At 38.4% G+C, this 26,849-nt stretch overlaps 2 protein-coding genes across 2 annotated transcripts; both read right to left on the minus strand.

The window, feature by feature from the left end:
• Nucleotides 1-7,659: 7,659 nt before the first annotated feature.
• On the minus strand, nt 7,660-15,728 carry LOC113109503 (multiple epidermal growth factor-like domains protein 10). Its single transcript, XM_026273059.1, has 2 exons — nt 15,500-15,728; nt 7,660-9,027 (listed from the first exon to the last, which is right to left on the minus strand). Exons 1-2 carry the CDS (start codon nt 15,579-15,581, stop codon nt 8,876-8,878), a joined length of 234 nt encoding a protein of 77 aa, XP_026128844.1. The 5' UTR covers nt 15,582-15,728; the 3' UTR covers nt 7,660-8,875.
• LOC113109502 (multiple epidermal growth factor-like domains protein 10) lies at nt 15,584-21,836 on the minus strand. Its single transcript, XM_026273057.1, has 6 exons — nt 21,714-21,836; nt 21,509-21,637; nt 21,303-21,431; nt 16,341-16,569; nt 15,934-15,978; nt 15,584-15,706 (listed from the first exon to the last, which is right to left on the minus strand). The coding sequence occupies exons 2-5, from the start codon at nt 21,528-21,530 to the stop codon at nt 15,963-15,965; spliced, it is 396 nt and encodes a 131-aa protein (XP_026128842.1). The 5' UTR covers nt 21,531-21,637; nt 21,714-21,836; the 3' UTR covers nt 15,584-15,706; nt 15,934-15,962.
• Nucleotides 21,837-26,849: the final 5,013 nt, after the last annotated feature.

Consider the following 26,849-nt stretch of genomic DNA (forward strand, 5'->3'; position numbering starts at 1 on the left):
GGATCCTTACGTCTTCTTTCCTGACACGGATGCCTTGTTCCAAACACTTCACATACATCCACCGGTATCCATGAAGTTGTCCAGGGCCTTCCAGTTGACTACATATAAAGTCGACAGCATCCTCTAAATTATCATATTGCCGACGATGTAATCCATTAACTTTCAATGTCTTCATTAACTGCCTTTTACTGACAATAATCCCTTGCAAAGCAAGTGTGTTCAGTATATCCTGGTAACGCATCCCTAAACTAAAATACAGCTTTATCAAACTCTCTCTATCCATAGCTATTAACCTACCAAGAAGAGCCTTATGGGTGGCAGATTTAGCGTGCATGCACTCGTGCTAGCGTGCATGCTTTGGGGAGAAAAGCTGCTCCATTGTGCATTCTCCTTTTATATACACTTATCTTGAGGCCACGAGTTAACTTATCTTGAGGCCACGAGTTAGCTTATCTTGAGGCCACGAGTTAGCTTATCTTGAGGCCACGACTTAGCTTATCTTGAGGCCACGAGTTAGCTTATCTTGAGGCCACAAGTTAGCTTATCTTGAGGCCACGACTTAGCTTATCTTGAGGCCACGAGTTAGCTTATCTTGAGGCCACGAGTTAGCTTATCTTGAGGCCACGATTTAACTTATCTTGAGGCCATGACTTAGCTTATCTTGAGGCCATGACTTAGCTTATCTTGAGGCCACGAGTTAGCTTATCTTGAGGCCACGAGTTAGCTTATCTTGAGGCCACGACTTAGCTTATCTTGAGGCCACGAGTTAGCTTATCTTGAGGCCACGACTTAGCTTATCTTGAGGCCACGAGTTAGCTTATCTTGAGGCCACGAGTTAGTATCTTGAGGCCACGAGTTAACTTATCTTGAGGCCACGAGTTAGCTTATCTTGAGGCCACGAGTTAGTATCTTGAGGCCACGAGTTAGTATCTTGAGGCCACGAGTTAACTTATCTTGAGGCCACGAGTTAGTTTTTTTTTTTTTTTTTTTGACAAAGTGGTTCCAGAAGGGCTCCGTAGTGTTACTGAAAGTTTTTTTTTTTTTTTTTACCTAAAATTGATGTGTCTGCACTCGAGCATTTCAGTGGGCTTGAATAGATCACTCTTTACAACGGATTTAGTTCCCAAACAACTGAAAATTTTGACCTAAATATGATTTTCAGTTACAATAATTAATCCAATATTTCGACATTAATAACTTACTTTTAGCAACATCAGACGCACGCGCGCTCACAAGATCTCCCGGTTCTTACTTCTGGAGACTCGCACTAAACGGTTCATTTAAATCAGTGAGTGGTCGACTCCAGAACAGCTGCAATCGGATCATTCTAATTCCTAAACGAATCGTTTGGTGTCATTCGCGATCCGATTTAAAGGTTTATTTTGAAAAGACTCAGTTCATTCATGATGAATCAGACACCGCTTCTGCGTCTCGGAGCACGTGATATATTATAGGGAGTAACGATATGTTTAATGAAATGTAGTGAAGTAAAAAGTAAGATTTTATGCTTCGGAATGTAGTGAAGTAAAAGTAAAAGTTAAAATAAAATTACTCAAGTAAAGTACAGATACTTGAAAAATGTACTTAAGTACAGTAACGAAGTAAAGCTACTCCGTTACTGTCCACCACTGCTAAAGCATGCTAATGATAGTATGAAACAGAAAGATTTTTGTTACTCATGCATACAATGCCCAATCTGCCCCTAACATCAAATGTTTTATAAAAGTTTTATCTATAGTCAGACTTGTAATCCAAAGGTCGTGGGTTGAAACTCAAACACCATTGGCTATTGCAGGCAAAATACTGCAATTCAATCAGGTTTCAGAATCTCAGAGAAAGTAAGTTCTCAAAAACATGAAAACCATCACACAATGTTGAGAGAACTTGATTTTTAAACCCCATAGGGAATTCTCAAAGAAAGCAGCAGTGAATTAGTCTTCTGGATACATGCACAATGGGCTAGGTGCACAAGATGGCGCCGGTGAGCTTCAGCGACGCGAGTGTGTGCATACTTACTTCCGGTCTTGCGACGCTCGCATTGACTGTAAGGGAAACTTACATACGAAACTTGGCTAGATGTATATAATTAATGATTTTCAAATTTAACAGCCGATCAAAAACATGGGTAAACATCCTCCCTATATTTTGCGTACCTCTGTGTGGAAATTCATCAAGAGACAACGCGGAGATTGCTTTATTCTTCTGTTGATTATGCGGATCAGCCTCAGTTCAGGTCCACAGGGATTTCTTTTTTTCAAACACAAACCACTCAAATATGCAATACTTTTCATTTTCGACCCAGCCGGCATTTCAACGTTGATTCAACGTTGAAACAACGTCAGGTACCATGGTTGAATCAACGTTGAAAAACCTTTCGATTTTGCAAATTGGATCAACGTTGAAATCACGACGTTGATTCACCGTTGAAATCGTGACGTTGATGTACGGTTGAAATCACGACGCTGATTCACCGTTGAAATCGTGACGTTGATGTACGGTTGAAATCACGACGCTGATTCACCGTTGAAATCCCGACGTTGAATCAACGTTGAATAACCTTTCGATTTTGCAAATTGGATCAACGTTGAAATCACGACGTGGATTCACCGTTGAAATCGCGACGCTGTTTCACCGTCTTACCTGCATTACGGGTGAATTAGGGTCGTGCTGCAGACCTGGGATGAAAGCTGAATGAGGTGTTGATTTTTAAAAGTTAATCCGCGTTGATAACACGACGTTGTTTCCCCGTTGTACCTTGCACCGTGTATAAATACACCTAGATCCTAGTTGGCATTTAGATCAACACGGTACATGCAAGGCTAAAAATCTAATGACTGGCAGCAATGGCTTTACAAACAACTTCAATAAACTACCACATGCTCAAAATTGTCAAACAGCAGTTTAATTTTGGAAACATACTGTATAAAACAGATGAAAATAATCCCACACTTTATTATGCAGAGTATGCATGGAGGTAATGCTAAAAACAGGTAGAAGAACAATCCAAATACAATAATATTTAAAGGTTTTTGTAAAATAATTTGGCACATAAATGCATATTTTTTTGCAGCACTTACAAGACAAACCCTTGTACCTTTATGACTGAAACCAGTGGATCTTTTATTTTGGTGGAAACCTACAGTTTCTGTCAAAAACATGTTTGAGTAATGTGTTTCATTACAAGAGTTGTGTACATTTGTGCAGTGAAAATGTGTTGAACAGTTCGAGAAGGGAACCTTCCACCAGTTGATTTCTAATGGGAACCCCCCGGACTGTGTCTTCTTTACCGTGGGGAATGCAGAATGAGATTTCTACCGCAGGGCACTCTAAAATTTTAGAACCAGCAGCCTTAGTGTATACAGTGTGGTTGTGCTTCGGGTGATCCTTGAAAGAGTCCCAGCGCTAGGTCCTTTCTGATTCCATCCCCTCCACTCTCTCCCACTTGTGCACTTTCTGTACCGTCCTGTATAAACATTTACATTTCATCATTTAACAGACGCTTTTATCCAAAGCGACTTACAAATGAGAAGAACCGAAGCAGTCAGGTGTACAAGCGAACAACAACAGTATACAAGTGCCATGACAAGTCTCAGTCAGTCTAGCACAGAACGCATAGCCAGGTTTTTTTTTTTTTATATATATATATATATATGAAAGACAAGAAAAGAAGGAAAAGTGCTAGCATTAGTTGGTTAAGTTCTGGTGAAAAAGATGAGTCTTAAGATGTTTCTTGAAAATGAGTAAAGACTTAGCAGTTCGGATTGAGATTGGGAGGTGATTCCACCAGCTGGACACAGTCCAGGAAAAGGTCCTTGAGAGTGATTATGAACCTCTTTGGGATGGCACCACAAGGCGTCGTTCACTTGCAGAGGGCAAACTTCTGGAGGGAACATAAGATTTAACCAGTGAGTTTAGGTATGTCCACAATGTTTGACAATAACTTTGATATTGTGAAATATATTTAACTGAAAACTGAATGCAAAATAAATCACACAATATTTTCACTTTACAGTTCAGTAACAGTGATGTTGGAAACAAAGTGGACAACACTATTCATTAAACACTTATTTAATGTATTCAGATGAAAATGTACAATATTAACAAATTATTCACAAGCAGTGTTTTCAGAGCCCCCAGTTACACTGTTTTAATCAGAACACTAGCAATACAGTGTAGTAAAACAAGTCAAATCAAATTAAGTACATTTTTAATAAACTAAGTACAATCAAAACCTATCACAAAAGGTCAAAGCATCTCTAGCAGAAGTGACAGTGCAATGTAGCAGAAGAACAATTTCTTACCAATGTTTCAAGAACAAGCTGGATCCTCGATGACTCTACAAGGGGAAAGAAGAAATGGTTTACTGAAAAGTTCTTAAAAAGCAGGATTTCATTTTATACCATTTCTTTAACCCAATGGTTCTCAAACTTTTATATCAAGTACCACTTCAGAAAATATTTGTTATTAAATATTATGTTGCACCATAATGACCAACATTACATTTCAGCAGCGTAGTTGGCCAAACTATTCAGCTAACGTTACAGGTCTACAGTTAAAAAATGAGGCAGTTTAATTCTAATAAGAATATTAATTGTTGTCAGACATTTTACCATGGTAAATACAGTTTGAACATTAACACTACAACTGTGCTTATACACAGGTAAATGAAAAAAAAAAAGTTTAAATTAAAATTTAATTTTAAATGTAATTATGTAACAAAAGTTACAAAACTGTACTGTACTTTCACTCTACTTAAACATACAACATACTTAAATGTGCAAAAAAAAAAAACTTACTCAAAGATTAAGTTAAAATATATTAACATTAATTAGTTTAATTTAGTGATTCACCTGCATAACAACTAGAGGGGGCCTGACACTTTGAGAATGGCTTTAAACAATCCTTTCTTTTTTTTTCATTTTCATTAATTCATTAAAATTATATTATTTAAATACCGACATTTGCACTTATATGTTGCAGAAAACACTTTGAAACTATTATAAGAATACAAACATATATAACACACCTAATGCATGGGATTCATATCAGGAAAATATGGGAAAATCTCTAAAAGACAGACATTAACACAACCTACCAGCAACACATTGGGTGAGCATCTAACGTTAACTTGATCATCTGTGATAAAGCAATGCAAAAATAGACACACGGCTATTTATTTATCTGCAGGTTACATGTCCTTTAAACTACCCATTTGTAAACTCTGGTAATACTTTACTATTTTCAAAAGATAATAAAGATAAAGTTAGCGATTTTCTTACCTCATTTTGCCAGGATGTTTTCAGGACCTCGCAGAACACCTGACCCTTCTTGTGTTCACAGTTTTTGTTCTCCATTGACATGTCACGACTCAAATTCGCTCAAAATAAATAAAAAATGTACAGGCAAATATGAAATAATTCGGGACCGACCGAGCAGTCAGTTATAACGAGCAGCAGCTCACAGTTAGCCGCCTCACTCACAGAAAGACGACAATAACGGTCATATTTTTAAATGTAGAAAGGCGCGAACCGATTCATTGTCCAGTTTCCTGAATGACAGCCAGATTAACCAATCATGATAGAAGTAATAAAATACAACTACCAATGGGAGTTGTTTCAGTGTGATAAAGCAGCGAAATGTATAGTTTTATTGTTGTTAATGATGATAATATTTAACATATACCTTTAGATTTTAGAATAGGTATCATGACTAAAATATTTTTAAATGCTATTAAAATAATAATTAATTTAAATAATTTAATATAAATAATTTAAAAGCTTGTTAACCTTTTTCTACCATTTAGCATTAAACATTTTTAACGTTGTTTCATTAAAACAACTGACCTTATTTCAACCATATTTCAATGTTGAAAGTTGGTCATGTGCTGGAAGTTTTTCAACAGTTTATCTTTAAACGTTGAATCAACGTTGTTTCAACGTTGAAACCACAACTGACCTTATTTCAACCATATTTCAACTTTGAAAGTTGGTCATGTGCTGGATGTTTTTCAACCATTCAGCTTTAAACGTTGAATCAACGTTGTTTCAACGTTGAAACCACAACTGACCTTATTTCAACCATATTTCAACGTTGAAGGTCGGTCATGTGCCGGCTGGGGAAGAGCTGGTTTGTTCTGTTATGTAAGATAAATGTTTCTGACTGTCAAACGACGCACAGAGATTTCTGATAAAGCATGTATTAACTTTATTTGATAACATAATTTATAACTAACTGTACAATTAAACGTAATGTACTTATGGTAGGTTTGCATTAAATAAAAGATGGCTGTTTGCATTCGTGTTTTTATCCGTTTATTTGTTTTGTGAAAGATCTGCAGCATAAATCATTATCTGTCTATGAGCAACCGTATATTGTTATTGTTTTGCATTAATTATCAGATTAAACAGATATTAAAATCAGTCACGTATTTTTTACTGTGTAAAATAATAAAGTATGTTGTGAAAATAACGATGAAACAGACTGATGTATGTGTACAATTGAGAAATGGATACTTCTGAAGATAAATCGCAGCCCTCGTCTCACGAGGTAAATATTTAATATAAAAAATAATAATAACAATGCAAACATCTTCGAGAAATAAGTAATTTGTACATTTACATATTTGGTAAGATAAAATACATTATATAGCTGTGTATACACACCATGAGTTAAACTTTCATCTCCTGAACAATAGAGAACATAAGTGTGTTTAATTCATTCACCAGACCCAAACATACACAAGTTTCAAATCCACTGGCTCAGTTAACATTTGTAGTATAGTGATAATAGCAGTGTATATCTTATTTGCATATGAAGTGATATTATAAATCCTGTAAACATATAGAAGGTAATATTTGGACTTCTCCGGTTCTCTGCACTGACTTTAAGCACAACCGGAAATATCTACGCACACACTCGCAAGACCGGAAATCCAAGATGGCGGAGATATGCAACTAGCCCATTCTATCATGATGGTGGAGTGAAATTAGACTAGGTGCCACATCTTGTTGAACTGTTGTATAAAACCAATCATAATGCAATCGCCTATTAGTTTGAATATCACTCACTGTATGGTTGGTTACAGCTGAAATATTTTACCTAACTACCAAGAACTTGATGAGATCAGTTCAGATCATATAGTTTCATTAATAGGAATCTATTCCAATGACATTTACTAAATTAATAAAGCTCACATAACCATGTCAACTTCACAATTATTTATTTCATTGTTAATCATATTTGCATGTATAGGATATTTCAGCTAAAAATGTAAAATAATTCATTCAAAGAAAATGTGGAAAGAAAGTGGTTGCAGAGTAGAAATATATTAGAATGTCTGTCATTGGGGAGAGAAAAAGGACACCTTTTGGGATGTATTACACTTTGTACATTTATTTAAAAAAAGAATCTGGAAAAAGCAAAACACAGTTTTAAGATACATACAGCACACTCATACACACTCAGATTTGTTTTTGGAATCAGTATTATTAATCATTTCTTTGTGTGGCATATTTAGCAGAGTAAAAAAAACAAACAAAAAAAGAGAAGTATATAGAGGTCCAGTCAGAGTCTTCACTGCATGTCCTGCTTTACACAGTATTGGTCAAGTTACAGAGGAATTTAGGAATATGTTACCTTTTTTTGAAGGAAATAAATGCAATTTATTAAAGAACTGGCACTATGTACAATTTAACACAGTTAAAGTCTAGGCTCAGAGTGCTTTAAGACTAATGTCCTAAATACTCCAAAGATGTATTAATTTCAAACTGACCCCACCACATCAATTTAAAGATTTGTCTTTCTTCGCAAAAGTCCAGCTTTAGCTTACTAAAAACTATAAAGTACTACAAACTGAAATATATGCATTTCATTTCATTTATCATGTTTATTAGGACTAAAATCAAAAGACAAGCCAAAAATGATGCTAATGTTAAAACTTGTGACTGTAAACTATAGTTACTGGGAGGCTGTCAATATTAATACAACACAAAGTGTGCATTATCAGGGCATGTCAACCTTTGGTAAACCTGAAATGCTTTATTTAAAAAAAAACAGTACTAATACCCTCAATATCATAAAAAAAATGTCAAACTGTCATTAGGAATAATCTGACATATTTGATCAGAAACATTAAAGAAATAGTTCTTAATCTGATCCCCAAATGGAAAAAGGAAAACCAGTCTCCTTTTGGCTTATATCAAACTCATTTGTGACCACTGTTGTGCTTTGCTCTCTCCTCTGTGCTTCTCTGCATTTGTCACTTCTCAGCGGTGCATGACATCCTCCGTCATCCACCAGAACAGAATTTATTGTGAACATGCATATGACAGTTAATGGAAGCTAGATATTACTGTGTACAAAGTTTCAAATATGAATATTTTTCTTACACAAGTGCTAGGAGGCCTTTATTCACCCCTCGGAGCTGTGTGAGGCATGTCTTATCATGGATTGAAGCACTTTATTGGATTTCTTTTGGATTAATGAAAAATAAAGCTTGGAAGAGCCAGGACAATTTTTAATATACCTCCGATTAGATGTCTGAAAGAAGAAAGTCATATACATTAAGATGCCTTGAAGGTGAGTAAATCATGGGCTAATTTTCATTTTTGGGTGAATGATCCCTTCAAGCATTGTCCTGTATTTGTGTGCAGTGTTGTTCTTAATGAATGGAATGATTTGTTTGTGAAGATTACAAATGTTTGCACCTCCACCGAAAAACTCCACATTACTCTGGGTAAGACTTGACAAGAGCTATTGAATCCTGGAAGGCAAAAGCAATTAAGAACTCTAATAAGGAGGGATGTCAGCACAGACAGCTATGGAAGGGTTAACAGAGTGCTGTGGAAATGCAGAGGTTCACGGTGCATCTCGGGGTTTATTTGAGAGGCGAGGGGCTGCTGTCTCTCGTGGAAAGCAGGTCATAATGACACGGGATGGGGCTGTTCTTTGGTAGGTCGTATGGATCTTGACAAAATGGCCCGTTGCAGCTGTTGTTAGAGAGTGTGTGGACAGAACTGATGGTCGGCTCTGGATAGGGAAAAACACAGGTTAAGCATTAAGGTACCCCCCATAAGGCCCAACGAAATGACCTTAGGTGGTCCCCTGGTTTTTCATTAAAACTTAAATAGAAACAATATTTGACAGCCTTATCTATTTTTCTTTAATCAAAGTATTGCGCTGCCACTCCCATAAAAAGCTTCTTCAAATTAGATGTGCATCTGTAAATACGCTCAAGTGCGCCACACGCTGTTTTCTGAAGGGATTTACAGACTGCAGGCGCGACGTCGCTGTGTGATTGGCTGACAGAGTGATCCTTCCTCATTATTTTACCTCACGATGATGGTAGTGTGGCAACCACAGGGACAAAGGACACAATAGATGTTATAGAATTTAGTTTAGACTACGCCACCCTGGGAATTTCACCCAGGGAATAATATACCCGCGCACAGGTTCCCCACTAAAGACAGAAAAACATGGAGACACAGGTATTTATACAAAATTACCAAAAGTTTATTATAATTTATAATAAAAACCATGCACAGACAAATGACAAACCACAAACGCAATGTTCACAAAAAGGAAGCTGCGGCCTCACGAGAGATGTGTACGTTCCCCTCACACACACACTGCACACTCACTCTCACAGCACAAAGAGCCCCAGTGACATGATCGGTCACAGCACACGTTGTAGACACCACCACCAAAGATAGGAGGGAAACGATCAATTTCCTAAGCCAAAAAGGCCGCAGCTCCTAAAAAAACAAACACACACTCCACACCACACACACACAAAAAAAGAAAAAGATTAATACAAAAAAAAAAAGGTTATACAAGCTAACAGGTGGATGACAAATACTCATCCACCTAAAGGTCTTGATGTTCAACCTTAATGGGCCCAATCCAATCCAAAAAAGCCATTAAACAAACCTTGAAAAATAAACTTAACAAAAATCAACAAAACAACAGTTTTTACGTTGTATACATAAATCAACACTTCAAATGAATAAACAATATATGAAATAAATAAATTCACAGATATTATACCAAAAATGACAATTTAGACATGAAAAATTATACAAAATAAAGAAAACCCCAAAAGAAAGAAAACCACGAGTTGCTTGAGGTTTCAACAAAAAAATATAACTTGAGGTCTTATTATATGGGCAAAATATGCACTTAGGAAGTGTGTGTAGGCAAAGATGTACAGCAGTATGTATCAACACATTGTATTACAGCAGTATCAGATTGTCTATAAACAAAACAGCGGTGACACTGCACGAACTGTAGTTCTCCGTAGCTGCGAGGCCAGGCACCCAAAAGGACATTCCCTCAATAGTTTAATACAGTCGTCATTCTCCCACCAAATCACGAACTAATCAAAACAAATGCAGGAAAGTTGCCACCTAACCAGTCGCTACACTTTAATAAGACAACAATAAATTAAAACCAGTCATACCCGTACCTGAAGTCCACAGATGCCCGCACAAGAGTCATCCGAATGAAGCCAATTGTAATGAAACGCAAATGGGAAATTGTTGTCCGTCCGAAATGGTCACAGCAGCGCACAGCAAACAGGTGAGGGTTCACAGAGGACACGCTGAAAATGGTCACAGCAGCGTGCAGCATAAAGCAAACTTGCGAGCGTTCACAAAAGACGCGCAAGGAGCCTATATGCCAGCGCAAATTAATGACGTCACGTAAACTGCGTGTGGGCTTTCAGCTCATTATGCCACAGTAGGAATATTTCTTTGTTAAATGATTGTTTGGTACACCTAATGTACTGCTCCTGAATAAGTGTTTATCTTAGAATCGGACAGTCACTTTAATTATAATCTTGGTCTGTCAATAGTTGTTTTTTTATCTTATGATGCTAGCTCACTATCGGATTGTTAGTTGTAAATTAGCCATCTAACGTAATTCTGAGAAAAAGACCTAGCATTGCACCCATTCTGAATTAAACAAATTATTTTAAATGTAGTAACATTAAGGCCGTGTGTCCACCAAAGCGTTTTTCACCGCAGCTAGCGTATTGTTTCAGTTGGCAAGAGCTTTGACACAATTCGAACACTGGCTTCAAGCATATCAAAGCCAAAATCCTGAACCTGGACGGGAAGACACAGACCTTTTAAACAAGTTAATAAACATGAAATAAAAATGTAACTTTTTTTCATGCAAGCCAATTGAAATGTTTAATCCACTCATTATTCCAGCTTCAAAAGTCTTGCTATCAAGGTGACAAATAACAAATGCGACATTGCAGTGTTTTATTTTTTTTTTGTATCTGGAGTCAACTTGTAATATTAATAATAATAAAAATAATAATAACTTAGATTATTTACCCATTTGGAATGTAATAACAATGTATCGTCCAGTGCTAACGTTAGCTTTAATTATTTGCTATCATCTCTGTGCTCTCTGAGCCAAGTCTGAGCAAAAATTTGAGATATAACTACCAGACGGTTTATTCATAATATTATTATAAAACTTGGAGAAACTGCAAACTGAGATGGTGGAATAAGTCCCGCCATAGAAACATGGCATGCACACATGTGGGTTAGCCACCTGGTGAAACCAAATATAAACTTTAACGCAATTTCTGAGTGTCATAGAAAACAGTATGCAAAGATTTTTTTTGCTGTTTTGAAATATTTAATTGAAATGCCAAAAGGGACTACAGACGAAAATGAGCAATTGTTGGCTAAATCTGGCACATTTGACATATTTATGCATTATTATTGCATTGCCCCTGATTAAAAGAAAGAAATAAAAAAAGAAATAAAATGTGAGTATGCAAGTCTGCAAGCAGTATTTCAGATTCCAAGCTTGTTTGCATTTATTGTTGCACACAATAAGAACATGAACTCGAAATTATACTTACAGAAATTAATAATTACTGCCAAGAATAGATATAAATATAGAAATACAAGTGTTTTGTTTGTTTGTTTGTTTTTCTTACACCTTATTTCAAATTACCGACTGACACTTTTCTCATCCTAGTTTTGCAAGTTGAAAGTTACAGAACAACACACGAACAGCGCTGACTCTGCAAAAATGCTTGGTGTTCTCACAGTCTGATCAACTTGGCTATTACACACAATGTTAACAGACCCGGAACCTGGGACCCTAAGTAATAGATTGGGACCAGACCCAGACCCGGATGACCATTTAAAATATAGCCTCGAACCCATACAGTTCCCGGGTCGGGTCTTCCGTGTAGACCTGACCTCTAATAGTGCTACCTTTACTGTCATTTTGTATCAGAGCTTCTCAACCATATGTAAGAGTACTAGAATATTGTATGCTGATTACAGGAGTTTTCCTGTTGCTTTGCCATTGCTGCATGGGATGAATATGCAGAAGTGTCTCTGACCACCTTAGACCGCTGGAGGATTTGCTAGCACATATTTGCTCTTATTTGCATCAAGACAAAATACTGATGCAAGCGTCAAACAACAGTGCAAATGAGATACACAAGAAAGACCCAGGCAAGGCCAAAAATGGTTCCAAATCATTTGTTCATCTTACAGAATCAGTAACGGGGGAAAACAGTGTAGCATTAAGTTCCTGAAGTGTACAGCTTCACTGTGTGGTACGAGTCAAAGGAACGTTAGGATCTAAAGTAAGCAATAGTGCGCTGTGGTTGGAGCGCTGAGGGAAGGGCTGTGTGACTTTAGCTGTGTCCCGAGTGTTCAGTGGAAGATGAACACTCAGACTGTGCTGTGTAGTTGACTGATGGAGGGCTCAGTGCTGGTTTGTTGAGCACCTGCTTAAACATTATAGGAATATTTCCTGTATTAAGAGATGTGTGGAGAGTAAGATAAAGGGTGCATCTGCTTGGATCTTTCAAATGGAAAGTGACATTATAAACATTGTTCCTCTAGGTAGTCTGTCCTCATCTGCAGTGCCTGTACAAATGGGCCGGGGTGAGGACTGATGGAAAAGACAGGCGTGACGCCCGATTATAATGTTAGTGTGGTAACATGATGTGAACGCAAAAGCTGCCCTCGCACGACTCACGATTACTCATTTTCTGCTAGCCGAGGAACTGATGCGATGCTTGTAGGTTTGTAAGGATACAGTAATGGCCAACCGAGGCATCTGTAAAGTGCATTTGCAGCTTTTGAGTGTCGCTTTAACCACAAATTATCAAACAAACCATTATAGCACATTTTAGCTAATAAACGTGAGCTTTGCCTCACCGATGTGTTATATTTGACAGCTGCAGTCGGAGAAAATTAAAGAAAAACACTGTAGTTAAAATATTCACAGAAGAAAGTTTAGTCCTTATAAAGTTATGTTATGTGAATTCAATATCCTTCCGATCTCCTCTGTGGGATGCGAGACCGGTGAGTGTCACAGGTGTCGTTCATTTCCCAATCACTTCACCGGCTTCGCTACGTTCCCACGTTAACTATTTTAATGGCGATAGAGAGAGAGAAAAAGAAATAGGCTCCAGTCGGACTCAGGCCAGGATACTGGTAAGATGTCGGCCAAGGGCTGCTATAGGGCTTAGGTTTGAGGCCCATGCAAGGCTCTACCTGATTTCTGTGTTTGGAAATGAATGTTGTGAATCTGGGGTTGTTTACTAATTAAATGACAAAATTCTTCAGTTGTACAGTGTTGACTTATTATTTTATTACATTTTATGGATTCCTCTAATCTCCCACATGGCCTAAACTCTGTATACGAAACTGTTTAATTTATTTTAAATGGATTAATTATTATTTAAACATTTTAATTTCTTGATTCATGGACATAATGTTCGGCGTGTCATGGGCTCTGTATATGGCAATTAATGGTGTTAAAAAGGCCAGATAATGAATAAATATGTGTCACCAGCTGAAATAAATAAGTGTATATCAGTTTCAAGCCTTTCATAAACTGTGACATTAACTATAATGCAAAAATGTGTTAGAACTAGCACTAGCCTATAACAAGCTACAAGCTACAATAAGCCAATTATTTAGCCTATTATTCTTTATTTCTCAAAACGTGTGAGTCAGAGTTATTAAGATACGAATAAAGTATCATGTATGTGCAGCCATGTATACTAGTGATGTGCGGGTCATATTCTGATTAATTATCTCCCTTGACTTCATGCCTCCACGTCTCCCCGATAGCCTCATAGACAGTAAAAGATTGTCTGTGCGCTTCTCCTCCTGTCTATACGGTAATTTATCTACTGTGTGACAGAGAGTAGCTGGTTATGACGCAATCATTAGCCTATTTTTACAAAAACTGCTTCTACAGGACCATAACGTAAGATACAAGGTAATGGAGCCTTTCATACATTATCGTGTTTCTTTAGAAATAATTAATGGACAAATTGAGTCTTTAAACGCCTCAGATGTAAAGTTATTCGCTGTCAAAGTGACGCCAAAATGAATTAGAGTCAATGGAACGCTAACAGCAGCTGGGGGTCCGCTAGCCAATGGTGGCGCCCAAGGGTGCTTCAAAAAAATATGAAACCCTGCCCCCCTGGATTCATCCTGTCAAAGAGTTACTTAAGATGTGACGGAGCATGTGATTTGTTGAATGTAGTGAACAAATATGATATTCCCGTTTGTCAACGAGTTGAATGAACTGATACATAGTTCGTTCGTGAATTGAATGAAAAAGCCATAAAACATAAGACACTCTTTTTCGCCAGCTGCTGTGGTGTATTTGTGTATAATATGAAGAAATGGTCACTGAACAAATCAGTGAACAAATCTGAATGAATCATTTTGGTGAACGAACTGAAAATCAACGAATCTCTTGAAATAATCAAAATTTCCACCACCTAATTCCACGCACCATAAATGTATTTTTGAAATTTTTTGTTTTTAGTGACCCACCCGGCAAAAAAGTGCCAATTTCTTCAATTTCAATTTCTGTTTTAATTCATTATTTGATCTCTTTTTATCAAATATAATATAAATATAATCAGTTTGCAAAGTCCCTTTGCGCCACCTAATGGTTGTTTCGTAAAACAACTTTAACATGCGACTGAATTGCAGTTAACGCCATGGCCCGGTGGCGGCGGTAATAGGCATTTTGGTTGGCCACCGATTGCACATTACATCTGTGCAGCATTACTGGAGACTTCAGGCTGTTCATACGGAGTGGTCAGTAAGCCCATTTCTAATACAGTTCTATCATGACAACTCTCAGAAGATTTTTGCATGGTCATAGATATGACAATGTTAATGTATTTGGTCTTGGAGAATAGATCTGCTACACTGTTGCTGTTGGTTATTGCTGTAGTTGTAGATTATTGCTGTTGCTGCAGTCAAGTACAAGAATTTGCCTACTGCCAATGCATTCGGCAATATGGTGCTGTGAGTATTTAAGACATACTGCTGCTGCACAAATAGCTGTTAATATTATCAGTTTGTATTAACGACCCACCAACCTGAGTCATCTAGAGTTTCATGAAGGAACTTGGCATTTATTACGTCAGCTTTGAATAATGAAAGTGCCAAGCTCACTACTGTGGCTGGATCTGTTATTCTCTTACCAACTTCATAGACATTTTTGTTGACAGAGTTGGAGGCGTGTATCTCAGCATACGGTGCATCTCTATGAGCAGGAGACATCATCTCCACATAGCCGCACTCCGAGCTCTGGGTCTGCAGCAGAGGAGGGTCTTTGATGGTGGCGTACGGGTTCTCTGAGCTGTTTAGAGAGCTGGAGCTGGCGTGATGGGGAACGCTCTTCACCAGGTCTACAGACAGAGAGAAGGGGTCAAATCATCACACTATGTGAAGGCATTTACTCACCCTCAATCTGTATGCCTTCTTCACAAAGCAAAGAACATATTTTGAAGCACGCAAGGGTGCAAACAACCCTGCACCCAACTGACAATGTTGTCTTTTGTGTCCACGGAAGAAATGCATACATTTCGTGAGTAAATCACAGAATTTTCTCTTTGCTTGCTAAATGATAATTTACCTCGCAGTGACTTTCCCATGTAATGCCTGTCAACTCCATAAGCTCCTAATAAGTGAATCAAGACAGAAGAAGTTAAACTAATGCTTTCTTTTTGTTAACACAGCTTACAGCTGCAAATGCTACGAATGCTGCATGTGAGATGATGAGTGTTTGCACAGAGGCAGTCAGGAAACAAGTCTCCGCACAGATAGTCTTCTGTAATTTTTTGTTAATGATGGTTATTCAGTAGAATATTATTGTGTCAAATGTTTGGCTGCTGTGTTTGTTGTGCTCATGGTGGTTGGATGTCACACCGAGCTCACTGAAGGATCCTGCTTGTTTCCAGTCGGCCGGTAATTCTCACGTCTCCTCATGAGAATTACACAGGAAAACATATAATTAGGAAGAAATGTCATCGTGATGCTGACCTGCGATGGCGTAATCGGTTGTTGGCCCTAATGTTAGGTGTGTATGTGACCGCAGGCATCGTGGATTCTTTGCCTTTCTGTTTCTTGCGGTAGATGATGAAGATGAGGAGGAAGATGAGCATGAGGAGCACCAGAACGATGATTCCTGTGATCGCACTGATCTGATATGAGTCCACAGGCACAGCAGCACTTGTCAAGCTGTTGAGATTACCTACGATGATCACACCGGCTGAGAAAGACAGGAAACTTCAGAGTCACACAGTCAAAGAGCAACACGAAAGAATCCCACTGAGCAAAACCTCATTGTGCATCCATGTGCAGAACCAGAGGGTCAGTGTAGCCATGAAGCATCTACACTGGACATACAGTCATCATTTTTTTCACGTGTTGTTATGTTGCAACATTATTTTAAGCTGCTTTAAATTACTTTTTTTTCCACATCCATCTACACTCCATACACCATAATGACAAAGCAGAAAAACGTATGACGACTTTGGAAATGTATTATAAATAAAATACTAAAATACGTACATTGCTCAGTACATAGTTGAAGCACATTTTCAGGTTCTTCAGAAATGTTTGATTGGGTTCAAGCCCAGGCTGTAGCTGGGCCACTCAAGCACATTTACAGAGCTGTCTATAAGTCAATCTTGCTGTGTGTTTACAGACATTTTCCTGTTGGAAGGTGAACCTTCTATCCAGTCTGAGGTTCTGAATGCTCTGGACTAGGTTTTCATTAAGGCTATCTCAATATTTTAGTGCACTGAGATTTTGTTGTACTTTGACGAGTTCCTTAGTCCCTACCACAGAAAAACAGCCCCTCAGTATCAAGCTGCTACCAGCACATTTCACTTTTGGGATGGTACTCTGGAGTACAGAGCAGGATTTTTTCTGAACTCTTCCCCAGAAGTGTGTCTTGATGCAATATTTTCTCTGAGCACTAGAAGCAGTTCTTTTGACCTCAGGGCTTGGTTTTTGCTCTTATATGCATTATCAGCTGTTGGACCTTCTATTAAGACGTGCATTTCCTAATCATACCCATTCAATTGAATTTGTCACATCTACAAGCGAGATGATACTCTTGAGTTAAAGTGTTAGAAAGTTTATTTCTAACAAATTTGAAAAGACTGATGTGAAAAAATAAATATAAGGCAGTTTAAGATAAGGCTGTAACAAAACATGCAAAAAATGCAATGCCCCATATTTATTTCTGATTGAGATGTTTTGCCATTCTGAAACAGCTTGTTCATACCAATGGATACAAAGGAAACAAAGATTCTACCTACAGCGGGTAAAATAAGTATTGAACACTGGTTAGATACTGTGCAGATCTTAAATAATGTCAGGATATGATACAGTCCATTATACTGTAAGTGAAGTAAATTTAATATGGTGTTAATTGTGTGTTATAAATCATCATACTCTTAAAAACTATAACCACAAATAAGTAAATATTATAATATATTAAAACTGTTTTTATAAATATTCATTAGATGATACAACATATTATAAGGTTTTTTATAATGCATTATGCATTCATTATAATGTATTATAAATACGGGCTTCATAGACACTTCATACACACTGACTGTGAGTATAAGTTACCCGTCTTTCAGAAACGGGCTTGGCTTACCCTGCTTTCTCAGGTTTGACAAACCTCCCATTCCGAAATGGAAAACCCAGAGTTTCCCTCATTTCAGGGTTAGGATACTCAAGAGTTTTCACTTAACCTCCTTTCTGAAACAGGCCCCAGTAATTAAGTTCTGTTTAATAAAATGGAATGACACAGGGAAAAAGTTCTGAACACATGATGAAAGGGAGGTCCAAAAAGGCATGGAAAGCCAAGACAGCAGCTGAAATCTATCAGTAATTAGAAAGCAATCCTGCCCCTCGTCAGTGGAAATTAATATTAGCTTCAGTCCCAACATCTACAGTACCAGGATGATGAAGCTGAAACAAGGCTGGACATTTCAGCAAGACAATGATCCCGGACACAGCCAAGGGAACTCTCGATTGGTTTCAGAAAAAAGAAAATAAAGCTGCTAGAACGGTCAGCCAATCACATGACTCGAATCCAATAGAAAATAAGAACTAGAGATCAGAGGGTCCTAGAAGGGGCCCACAGAACCGTATAGATTTGAAGACTCCGTGGAAGAATGGGCCAAAACCATACCTGAGCGATGCATGCTACTAGTTTCTCCATAAAGGTGGCGTCATGAAGTTCAAAGCGGCTTGCGCTCGCCCCGTCAGAAGCTTTGACAGAAAGTCTGCATGTGAGGCTGACAGAGACGTGTTGTTTATTGTGTTTGAGATGTGCGGTTTTCATTAATGCATAACTTCTATTGTTAAATGTAAAACAAACAAACAATGGAAATATTTCATTTTTGCTGTCAGAAGTGCATGTGCTTTTGCTTTAACGATTCTCCGCTAATCAAGCACCGCCGCGTGCATGCGCCAAACAGACAGAGCCCCATGGAATAGGAACACAATAATTCTAATGTATACATTTTGCTGAAATATTTATAGTTGGACATTAAATGTGACGTTAAATTTTAAACCGATAATTAAGTGTATTTGTATGCTAGCACTAACTGTAAAGTGAAATGAGGTAATCAAAATAGCCTTTTTACTCAATATTTGCTTTTTAATAATTTTCATTTTTAACTTTAACTTCTGCTTCTATCTATCTATCTATCTATCTATATATATATATATATATATATATATATATATATATATATATATATATATATATATATATATAGTTTTAATTAAAGTGTACTGTAGTTTTTCCCTTTGTTAAAGTAGTATAAAAACAACTAAATAGCAAAAATAAATAATTAAATAAATAAACAGATACAGTAAACTGCAAACTGTAGACCCTCCCGCCACGCTGATGGTACTTAAAAAAATTCCCAAGGTTGGCAGGTCTGCTTCTGTAGGTATTTTGGTGAAAGTAACTCAAAAGTAAGGCTCTACTCTGAGCTCCTCCCGAGTGACCAAGCTTCTCACCCTATCTCTAAGGGAGCGCCCAGCCACCCGACGGAGAAAGCTCATTTCGGCCGCCTGTATCCAAGATCTTGTCCTTTCAGTCATGACCCACAGCTCATGACCATAGGTGAGAGTAGGAACGTAGATTGACCGGTAAATCGAGAGCTTTGCCTTACAGCTCAGCTCCTTCTTCACCACGACAGACCGGTACAGCGACCGCATTACTGCAGAAGCTGCACCGATCCGTCTGTCAATCTTACGTTCCATCCTTCCCTCACTCGTGAACAAGACCCCAAGATACCTGAACTCCTCCACTTGAGGCAGGAACTCTCCACCAACCTGAAGTGGGCAATCCACCCTTTTCCGACTGAGAACCATGGCCTCGGACTTGGAGGTGCTGATTCTCATTCCAGCCGATTCACACTCGGCTGCAAACCGTCCCAGTGCACGCTGAAGGTCCTGGTCTGAGGAGGCCAACACGACAACATCATCCACAAAAAACAGTGACTAAATTGTATGGTCCCCAAACCGGACACTCTCCGGCCCTTGGCTGCACCTAGAAATTCTGTCCATAAAAATTATGAACAGAACCGGTGACAAAGGGCAGCCCTGCCGGAGTCCAACATGCACCGGGAACAGGTCTGACTTACTGCCGGCAATGCGAACCAAGCTCTTGCTCCGGTCGTACAGGGACCGAACAGCCCTAAGCAGGGGGCCGCCGACCCCATACTCCCAGACCACCCTCCACAGGATGCCACGAGGAACACGGTCAAATTCCTTCTCCAAATCCACAAAATCCATGACCGGGACAAAAACCACACTTATCCTCCTGAATCCAAGGTTCCATTATCGGCCGAAATTTTCCTCTCCAGTACCCTGGCACAGACTTTTCCAGGGAGGCTGAGAAGTGTGATCCCCTATAGTTGGAACACACTCTCCGGTCCCCCTTCTTGAAAAGAGGGACCACCACCCCAGAGGTACTGTCCCCAACTGCCATGCGATGTTGCAGAGGCGTGTCAGCCAAGACAGCCCCACAACATCCAGAGACTTGAGGTACTCGGGGCGGATCTCATCCACCCCCGGTGCCTTGCCACCGAGGAGCTTTTTAACTACCTCGATGACTTCAGCCCGGGTGATGGACAGCCACTGCTTCCTCAACGGAACACAAGTCGGTGGGATTGAGGAGATCCTCGAAGTATTCCTTCCACCGCCCGACGATATCCCCAGTTGAGGTCAACAGGTGCCCATCTCCACTGTAAACAGTGTTAGTAGGGCACTGCTTCCCCCTCAGCTGCCTCCAGAGTCCCACAGCCATCCAGGCCTGATAGGACTCCTTCTTCAGCTTGACAGCATCCCTTACTTCCGGTGTCCACCACCGGGTTCGGGGATTGCCGCCTCGAAAGGCACCGGAGACCACAGCTCCGAGCAGCCGCAGCGACAATGGAGGTGGAGAACATGGTCCACTCAGACTCATTATCTCCAGACTCCATCGGGATCCGGTCAAAGCTCTGCCAGAGGTGGGAGTTGAAGATCTCTCTGATAGGGGGCTCAGTCAAACGTTCCCAACAGACCCTCACACTATGTCCAGCTTCCTCCCCCGAGGAAGTTCTGAGACAGTAATATTTTAATGTAAGGAATTACTTTTAATGACAGTAAGAAGTAATCTATAATGTATTACAGTTTGGAAGTAACTTGCACAACACTGGTCATTAACCACAAAGGCTTTTGTACAAAGTATTAATACAATTTCAGTAGTTCAATGTTTTTTCCCTGTGTCATTCAATTTTATTACACATAACTTAATTTCTGGACTTGTTTGTTTTGTTTTCTTTGATTGTATGGATCACTTGGGTTGTTACCAACATCTGGTGAAGATTTCATGTCTACAGCACCTTTAGAAATATATTTACTGAGAAAAACTTCAATACTTATTTTACCCGCTATATTTAATAACTGCTAATGTAAGCTTACCCTGGTCACAGTGCATGCCTTTCCAGCCGGGGTTACAGTAGCAGGTGCCAGTCATGTGATCACAGGTGGAGTTATTGAGACAGTCACACACCTGCCGACAGCCATATCCATACGTACCTGCAGGACATTCTGGAAACCAGTGGAAAACCGTGGATCAGACACAGACTCCAGCATGTGCTTGACAATATCACTGCTTTCATACTCACTCAGTTCACAGTCGTGTCCCATGAAGCAGGTGCGGCAGGTGCACTGACCGGAGATGTGATCGCAGTCTGCACCGTTCTCACACTGACACGCCTGAACACAGTCCTTTCCAAAGAAGCCCAGCGGACAGCCTGCAGGACACAGCAGGACCATGGGGTCAATCTTGAGTGTGCAGGCTAGAGGTCAGAGGTGATGAGTTGTACTCACGCTGTGTGCAGTACAGCCCCGTCCAGCCGGCCGTACACTTACACTTGCCGTCATATGCACTGCAGGATGCTCCGTTGTGACAGTTACAGGTGTGGATGCAGTCGGGACCCCACTGACCTGGGGGACACGCTACGGGGAACACACATACAAGTCACGTTTGGTCAGAAATGATGGAAAAACAGCAACCGTGTGGAAAAGTATTTCAGCACCAGTCTTCAGTGTACCGTGACCCTTCTGAAATCATTCTAATATGATGACTTGCTGCTCAAGAAACATTATTTAAAAAAAATTATTCTGAAAATAATTAAAATAAAATAATTTTGTTTAATATTTTTGTGAAATCTTTGGTAACATTTTCTATGAAGCCCATATTTATAATACATTATAAGGGTATTCTTAAGGCATTAGAATGAATGCATAATGCATTATAAAAAACCTTATAATATGTTATATCAACTCAAACAACAATTATAATACATCATAATACTTATGTATTTGTGGTTATAGGTTTAAGAGTATGATTATTTATAACACACAATGAACACCATATTAAATCTTCTTCATTTACAGTATAATGGACTGTATCATATCCTGACATTGTTTAAGATCTGTACAGTATCTTACTTCAGCTTGTGAGTGGTTAGATGATGAGTGTTACTTGAGTGTTTCTGTGGAGCTAATGTTAATTATTTGATGTGAGCTTAATATTCCAACTGAAAAAAAATGCAGTGTTTTATTTAGTTACATTTCATTTAGATTGTCTCCTTAATCAATACTACATGTCAAATAACTCTCATTAGAGTATTAATATGCTCAATAATGGTAGGATCTAGTTTGGTAGAATAAGATAAGGTACTTGAAAAGAAAATTATAGTCAGTTTATCTGTTGGTTGACCATCAAAATAAAGTGTTAGCATATATTTACAGTAGCAGACATACTAATACACTAATGACCGCTAGTTGATATGTAGTTACAGAGTTACTTATCAACAGCTACCATCAAACTGATATTACAATAAAAATAGTTAAAAGCAAGTGTGTCATTTTTATCATTATTATTATTACTACTTATAAGTGGTCTTTGACCGCTTTAAGTAAAGTAACATCAGAAAAATGGCAAGATATGAGACTTACAATACATTATAACTATTTATTTAAGACCCTTTAATTTTTCCATATTTGCAGAAAATGCACTAAAACTACACAGTCAGTAATATTTTTAGAGCTTTATAAATGAAAACCTTCTTTACCATCACTATTGTGATCGGTGGGATAAAATACTTTAATAAAAATACTGACATAATTGATCAAAAGTTACAAAAAAGACATTTATAACTAAATATTTCCAAATTTATGGTGTTCATTGAACTTTCTGTTCAATGATTAATAAAATGCAGCCTTGGTGATCAGAAGTAACTTTTCAAAAACAAAAAAAATAAGTTGTTGCAAATGTTTGGCAGGTTAAATGAATAAAAACAGATCATGTGTTTCATTGCTTCTCTTTATGATCAGCAGGTGGCGATAGAGACCACAGACACTCAATGAGGTCGGAGCACAAAGAGAGCTTTATTAAACCAAAGTCATGGGTAAAAACAAACTCGGTTCCTAATTCTCCTGAGTGATAAACTTTCACTGAGCATTGTCTTCATGTAAACCATCCACTTACAGGAGAAGAGCTACGTCAGCTCAGCCAATGTTACTCTGTCAGACATGCAAAAGAAATCTAATGTATCTCTTGCTCTGGCTACTGTGTATAGACCACCAGGGCCGTATACAGAATTCCTGAAAGAATTTGCAGATTTCCTCTCAGACCTTCTAGTTACAGTTGATAAGGCGCTAATCATGGGAGATTTTAATATTCACGTTGATAATGCAAATGATACATTAGGACTTGCGTTTACTGACCTAATAAACTCCTTTGGAGTCAAGCAAAATGTCACCGGGCCCACTCATCGTTTTAATCATACACTAGATTTAATTATATCGCATGGAATCGATCTTACTGCTATAGATATTGTACCTCAAAGTGATGATATTACAGACCATTTCCTCGTATCGTGCATGCTGCGTATAACTGATATTAACTATGTGTCGCAGCGATACCGTCTGGGCAGAACTATTGTTCCAGCCACCAAAGAAAGATTCGCAAATAACCTGCCTGATCTATCTCAACTGCTAATTGTACCCAAAAATACACACAAATTAGACGAAATTACTGACAACATGGGCACTATTTTCTCTAATACATTAGAAGCTGTTGCCCCAATCAAATTGAAAAAAGTTAGAGAAATACGTACTGTACCATGGTATAACAGTAATACTCACTCTCTCAAGAAATTAACTCGTAGTCTTGAACGCAAATGGAGAAAAACTAACTTGGAAGTTTTTAGAATTGCATGGAAAAACAGTATGTCCAGCTATAGACAGGCTCTAAAAACTGCTAGGGCAGAGCATATACACAAACTCATTGAAAATAACCAAAACAATCCTAGGTTTTTATTTAGCACAGTGGCTAAGTTAACAAATTACCAGATGCCACCTGATTCAAATATTCCACCAACGTTAAATAGTAATGACTTTATGAATTTCTTCACTGATAAAATAGATAACATTAGAAATACAATAGCGAATGTAGATTCTACAGCGTCTAACACTTCAGTTTCATCCATCGCACCCAAAGATAAACTGCAGCGCTTTACAACCATAGGACAGGAAGAGCTAAATAAACTTATCACTGTATCTAAACCAACAACATGTTTATTAGATCCTGTACCCTCAAAATTACTGAAAGAGCTGTTACCTGTAGCAGAAGAAACACTTCTCAATATCATAAACTCGTCGTTAACTTTAGGACACGTCCCAAAACCATTCAAGCTGGCGGTTATCAAGCCTCTTATTAAGAAACCAAAACTAGATCCTAGTGTACTGGCAAATTATAGGCCTATTTCAAATCTTCCATTTATGTCTAAAATTTTAGAGAAAGTTGTGTCTGCTCAATTGAGCACCTTCCTGCATAAAAATGATATGTATGAAGAATTTCAGTCAGGTTTTAGGCCCCACCATAGCACAGAAACTGCACTTGTTAAAATTACAAATGACCTGCTCCTTGCGTCAGACCAAGGCTGCATCTCATTTCTAGTCTTACTTGATCTTAGTGCTGCGTTCGACACCATAGATCATGACATACTCATAGATCGATTACAAAACTATACAGGTATTCAAGGGCAGGCTCTAAGATGGTTTAGATCCTACCTGTCCGATCGCTACCATTTTGTTTACTTAAATGGGGAGTCATCTCATTTATCATCAGTAAAATATGGAGTGCCACAAGGATCCGTCCTAGGTCCCCTTCTATTTTCAATATATATGTTGCCCCTTGGTAATATTATTAGAAAATACGGAATTAGCTTCCACTGTTATGCTGATGATACTCAGCTATATATCTCAACGAGACCAGATGAAACTTCCCAATTATCTAAGCTAACAGAGTGTGTTAAAAATGTAAAAGATTGGATGACACACAATTTTCTCCAATTAAATTCGGATAAGACAGAGATACTAATTATTGGACCAAAAAACACTACACAGAATCTTGTAGATTACAATCTGCAACTAGACGGATGTACTGTTACTTCCTCTACAGTCAGAAATCTGGGTGTTATATTAGACAGCAATTTGTCTTTTGAAAATCATATTTCCAATGTTACAAAAACTGCATTCTTCCATCTTAGAAACATTGCCAAGCTACGAAACATGTTATCTGTTTCTGATGCAGAAAAGCTAGTTCATGCATTCATGACCTCTAGACTGGACTATTGTAATGCACTTCTAGGTGGTTGTCCTGCTTCTTCAATAAACAAGCTACAGGTCGTCCAAAATGCAGCAGCTAGAGTCCTTACGAGGTCAAGAAAATATGATCATATTACCCCAATTTTACAGTCTCTGCACTGGCTACCTATTAAGTTCCGTATCAGTTACAAATTATCATTACTTACCTATAAGGCCCTAAATGGTTTAGCTCCAGCGTACCTAACTAGCCTTCTACCACGCTACAACCCATCACGCACCCTAAGGTCACAAAACGCTGGACTTTTGGTCGTTCCTAGGATAGCAAAGTCCACTAAAGGAGGTAGAGCTTTCTCACATTTGGCTCCCAAACTCTGGAATAGCCTTCCTGATAATGTTCGGGGTTCAGACACACTCTCTCTGTTTAAATCTAGATTAAAAACACATCTCTTTCGCCAAGCATACGAATAATGTATCTCTTAAATTGTGAGTGTAGTTGCATCTGTTCAAAGTTGCATTTTTATTCATTAGCTTGGGTTAAACTAATTTTACTTTGTTGGATCAGCAGCTATGCTAATGATGTCTGTATTTTGTTTCTATGTTTCGCCACGGGATTTACATCCCGTGGTAACTAGGATTTACACAAGCTCCAGTCTGGATCCAGAACACCTGAGAAGAGATGATGCTGACCCTCAGAGGACCCCAGATGATGCTAACCTTGAATCAACAAACAGAACTAACAATTATTGCTAAATGTGTGACTGAATCATATAATAACTTAATAATATTGATAGTTCACCGTCTAGCTGACTACGTCTTGTATTATTATTATTATTTTTTCTAAAATCCTGTCAAATGTGCACAAACTACTAGCTACTACTAAATATTGTAGAAACATAATTTTCTGTAAAGTTGCTTTGTAACGATTTATTTTGTAAAAAGCGCTATACAAATAAACTTGAATTGAATTGAATTGAAATTCAAGGAACTGCATGGGATCGTTTGTCCAGATGTGCAAATATTTTCTATCAGTTACAACAACCCAGATGTAACATGCTATATATTATTCAGGAGGATAACATTAGACACATCAGTAAACATCTGTAATGGACAAAATCATATCACATCACATTATACAATGCTCAACATCTGCTATCAATTACAGATTGAGAGGATTTCCAGTAAGGATTTAGATCGTATCGTAGGATCACACTGAACCTGCCTGAGAGGAAGTGTGCAGACAGCCACAATCTCTTCAGACACAGAGAATGGCCAACATTAAGGCTGAGAATACATGGGGCAAATGTATGAGCACTGTTGCTTGGGCACTTTCCCGTTGAAAATGGGAAA

This window comes from Carassius auratus, chromosome 10 (genome assembly GCF_003368295.1).
Source record: "Carassius auratus strain Wakin chromosome 10, ASM336829v1, whole genome shotgun sequence".
In the NCBI taxonomy this organism is placed as follows: domain Eukaryota; kingdom Metazoa; phylum Chordata; class Actinopteri; order Cypriniformes; family Cyprinidae; genus Carassius; species Carassius auratus.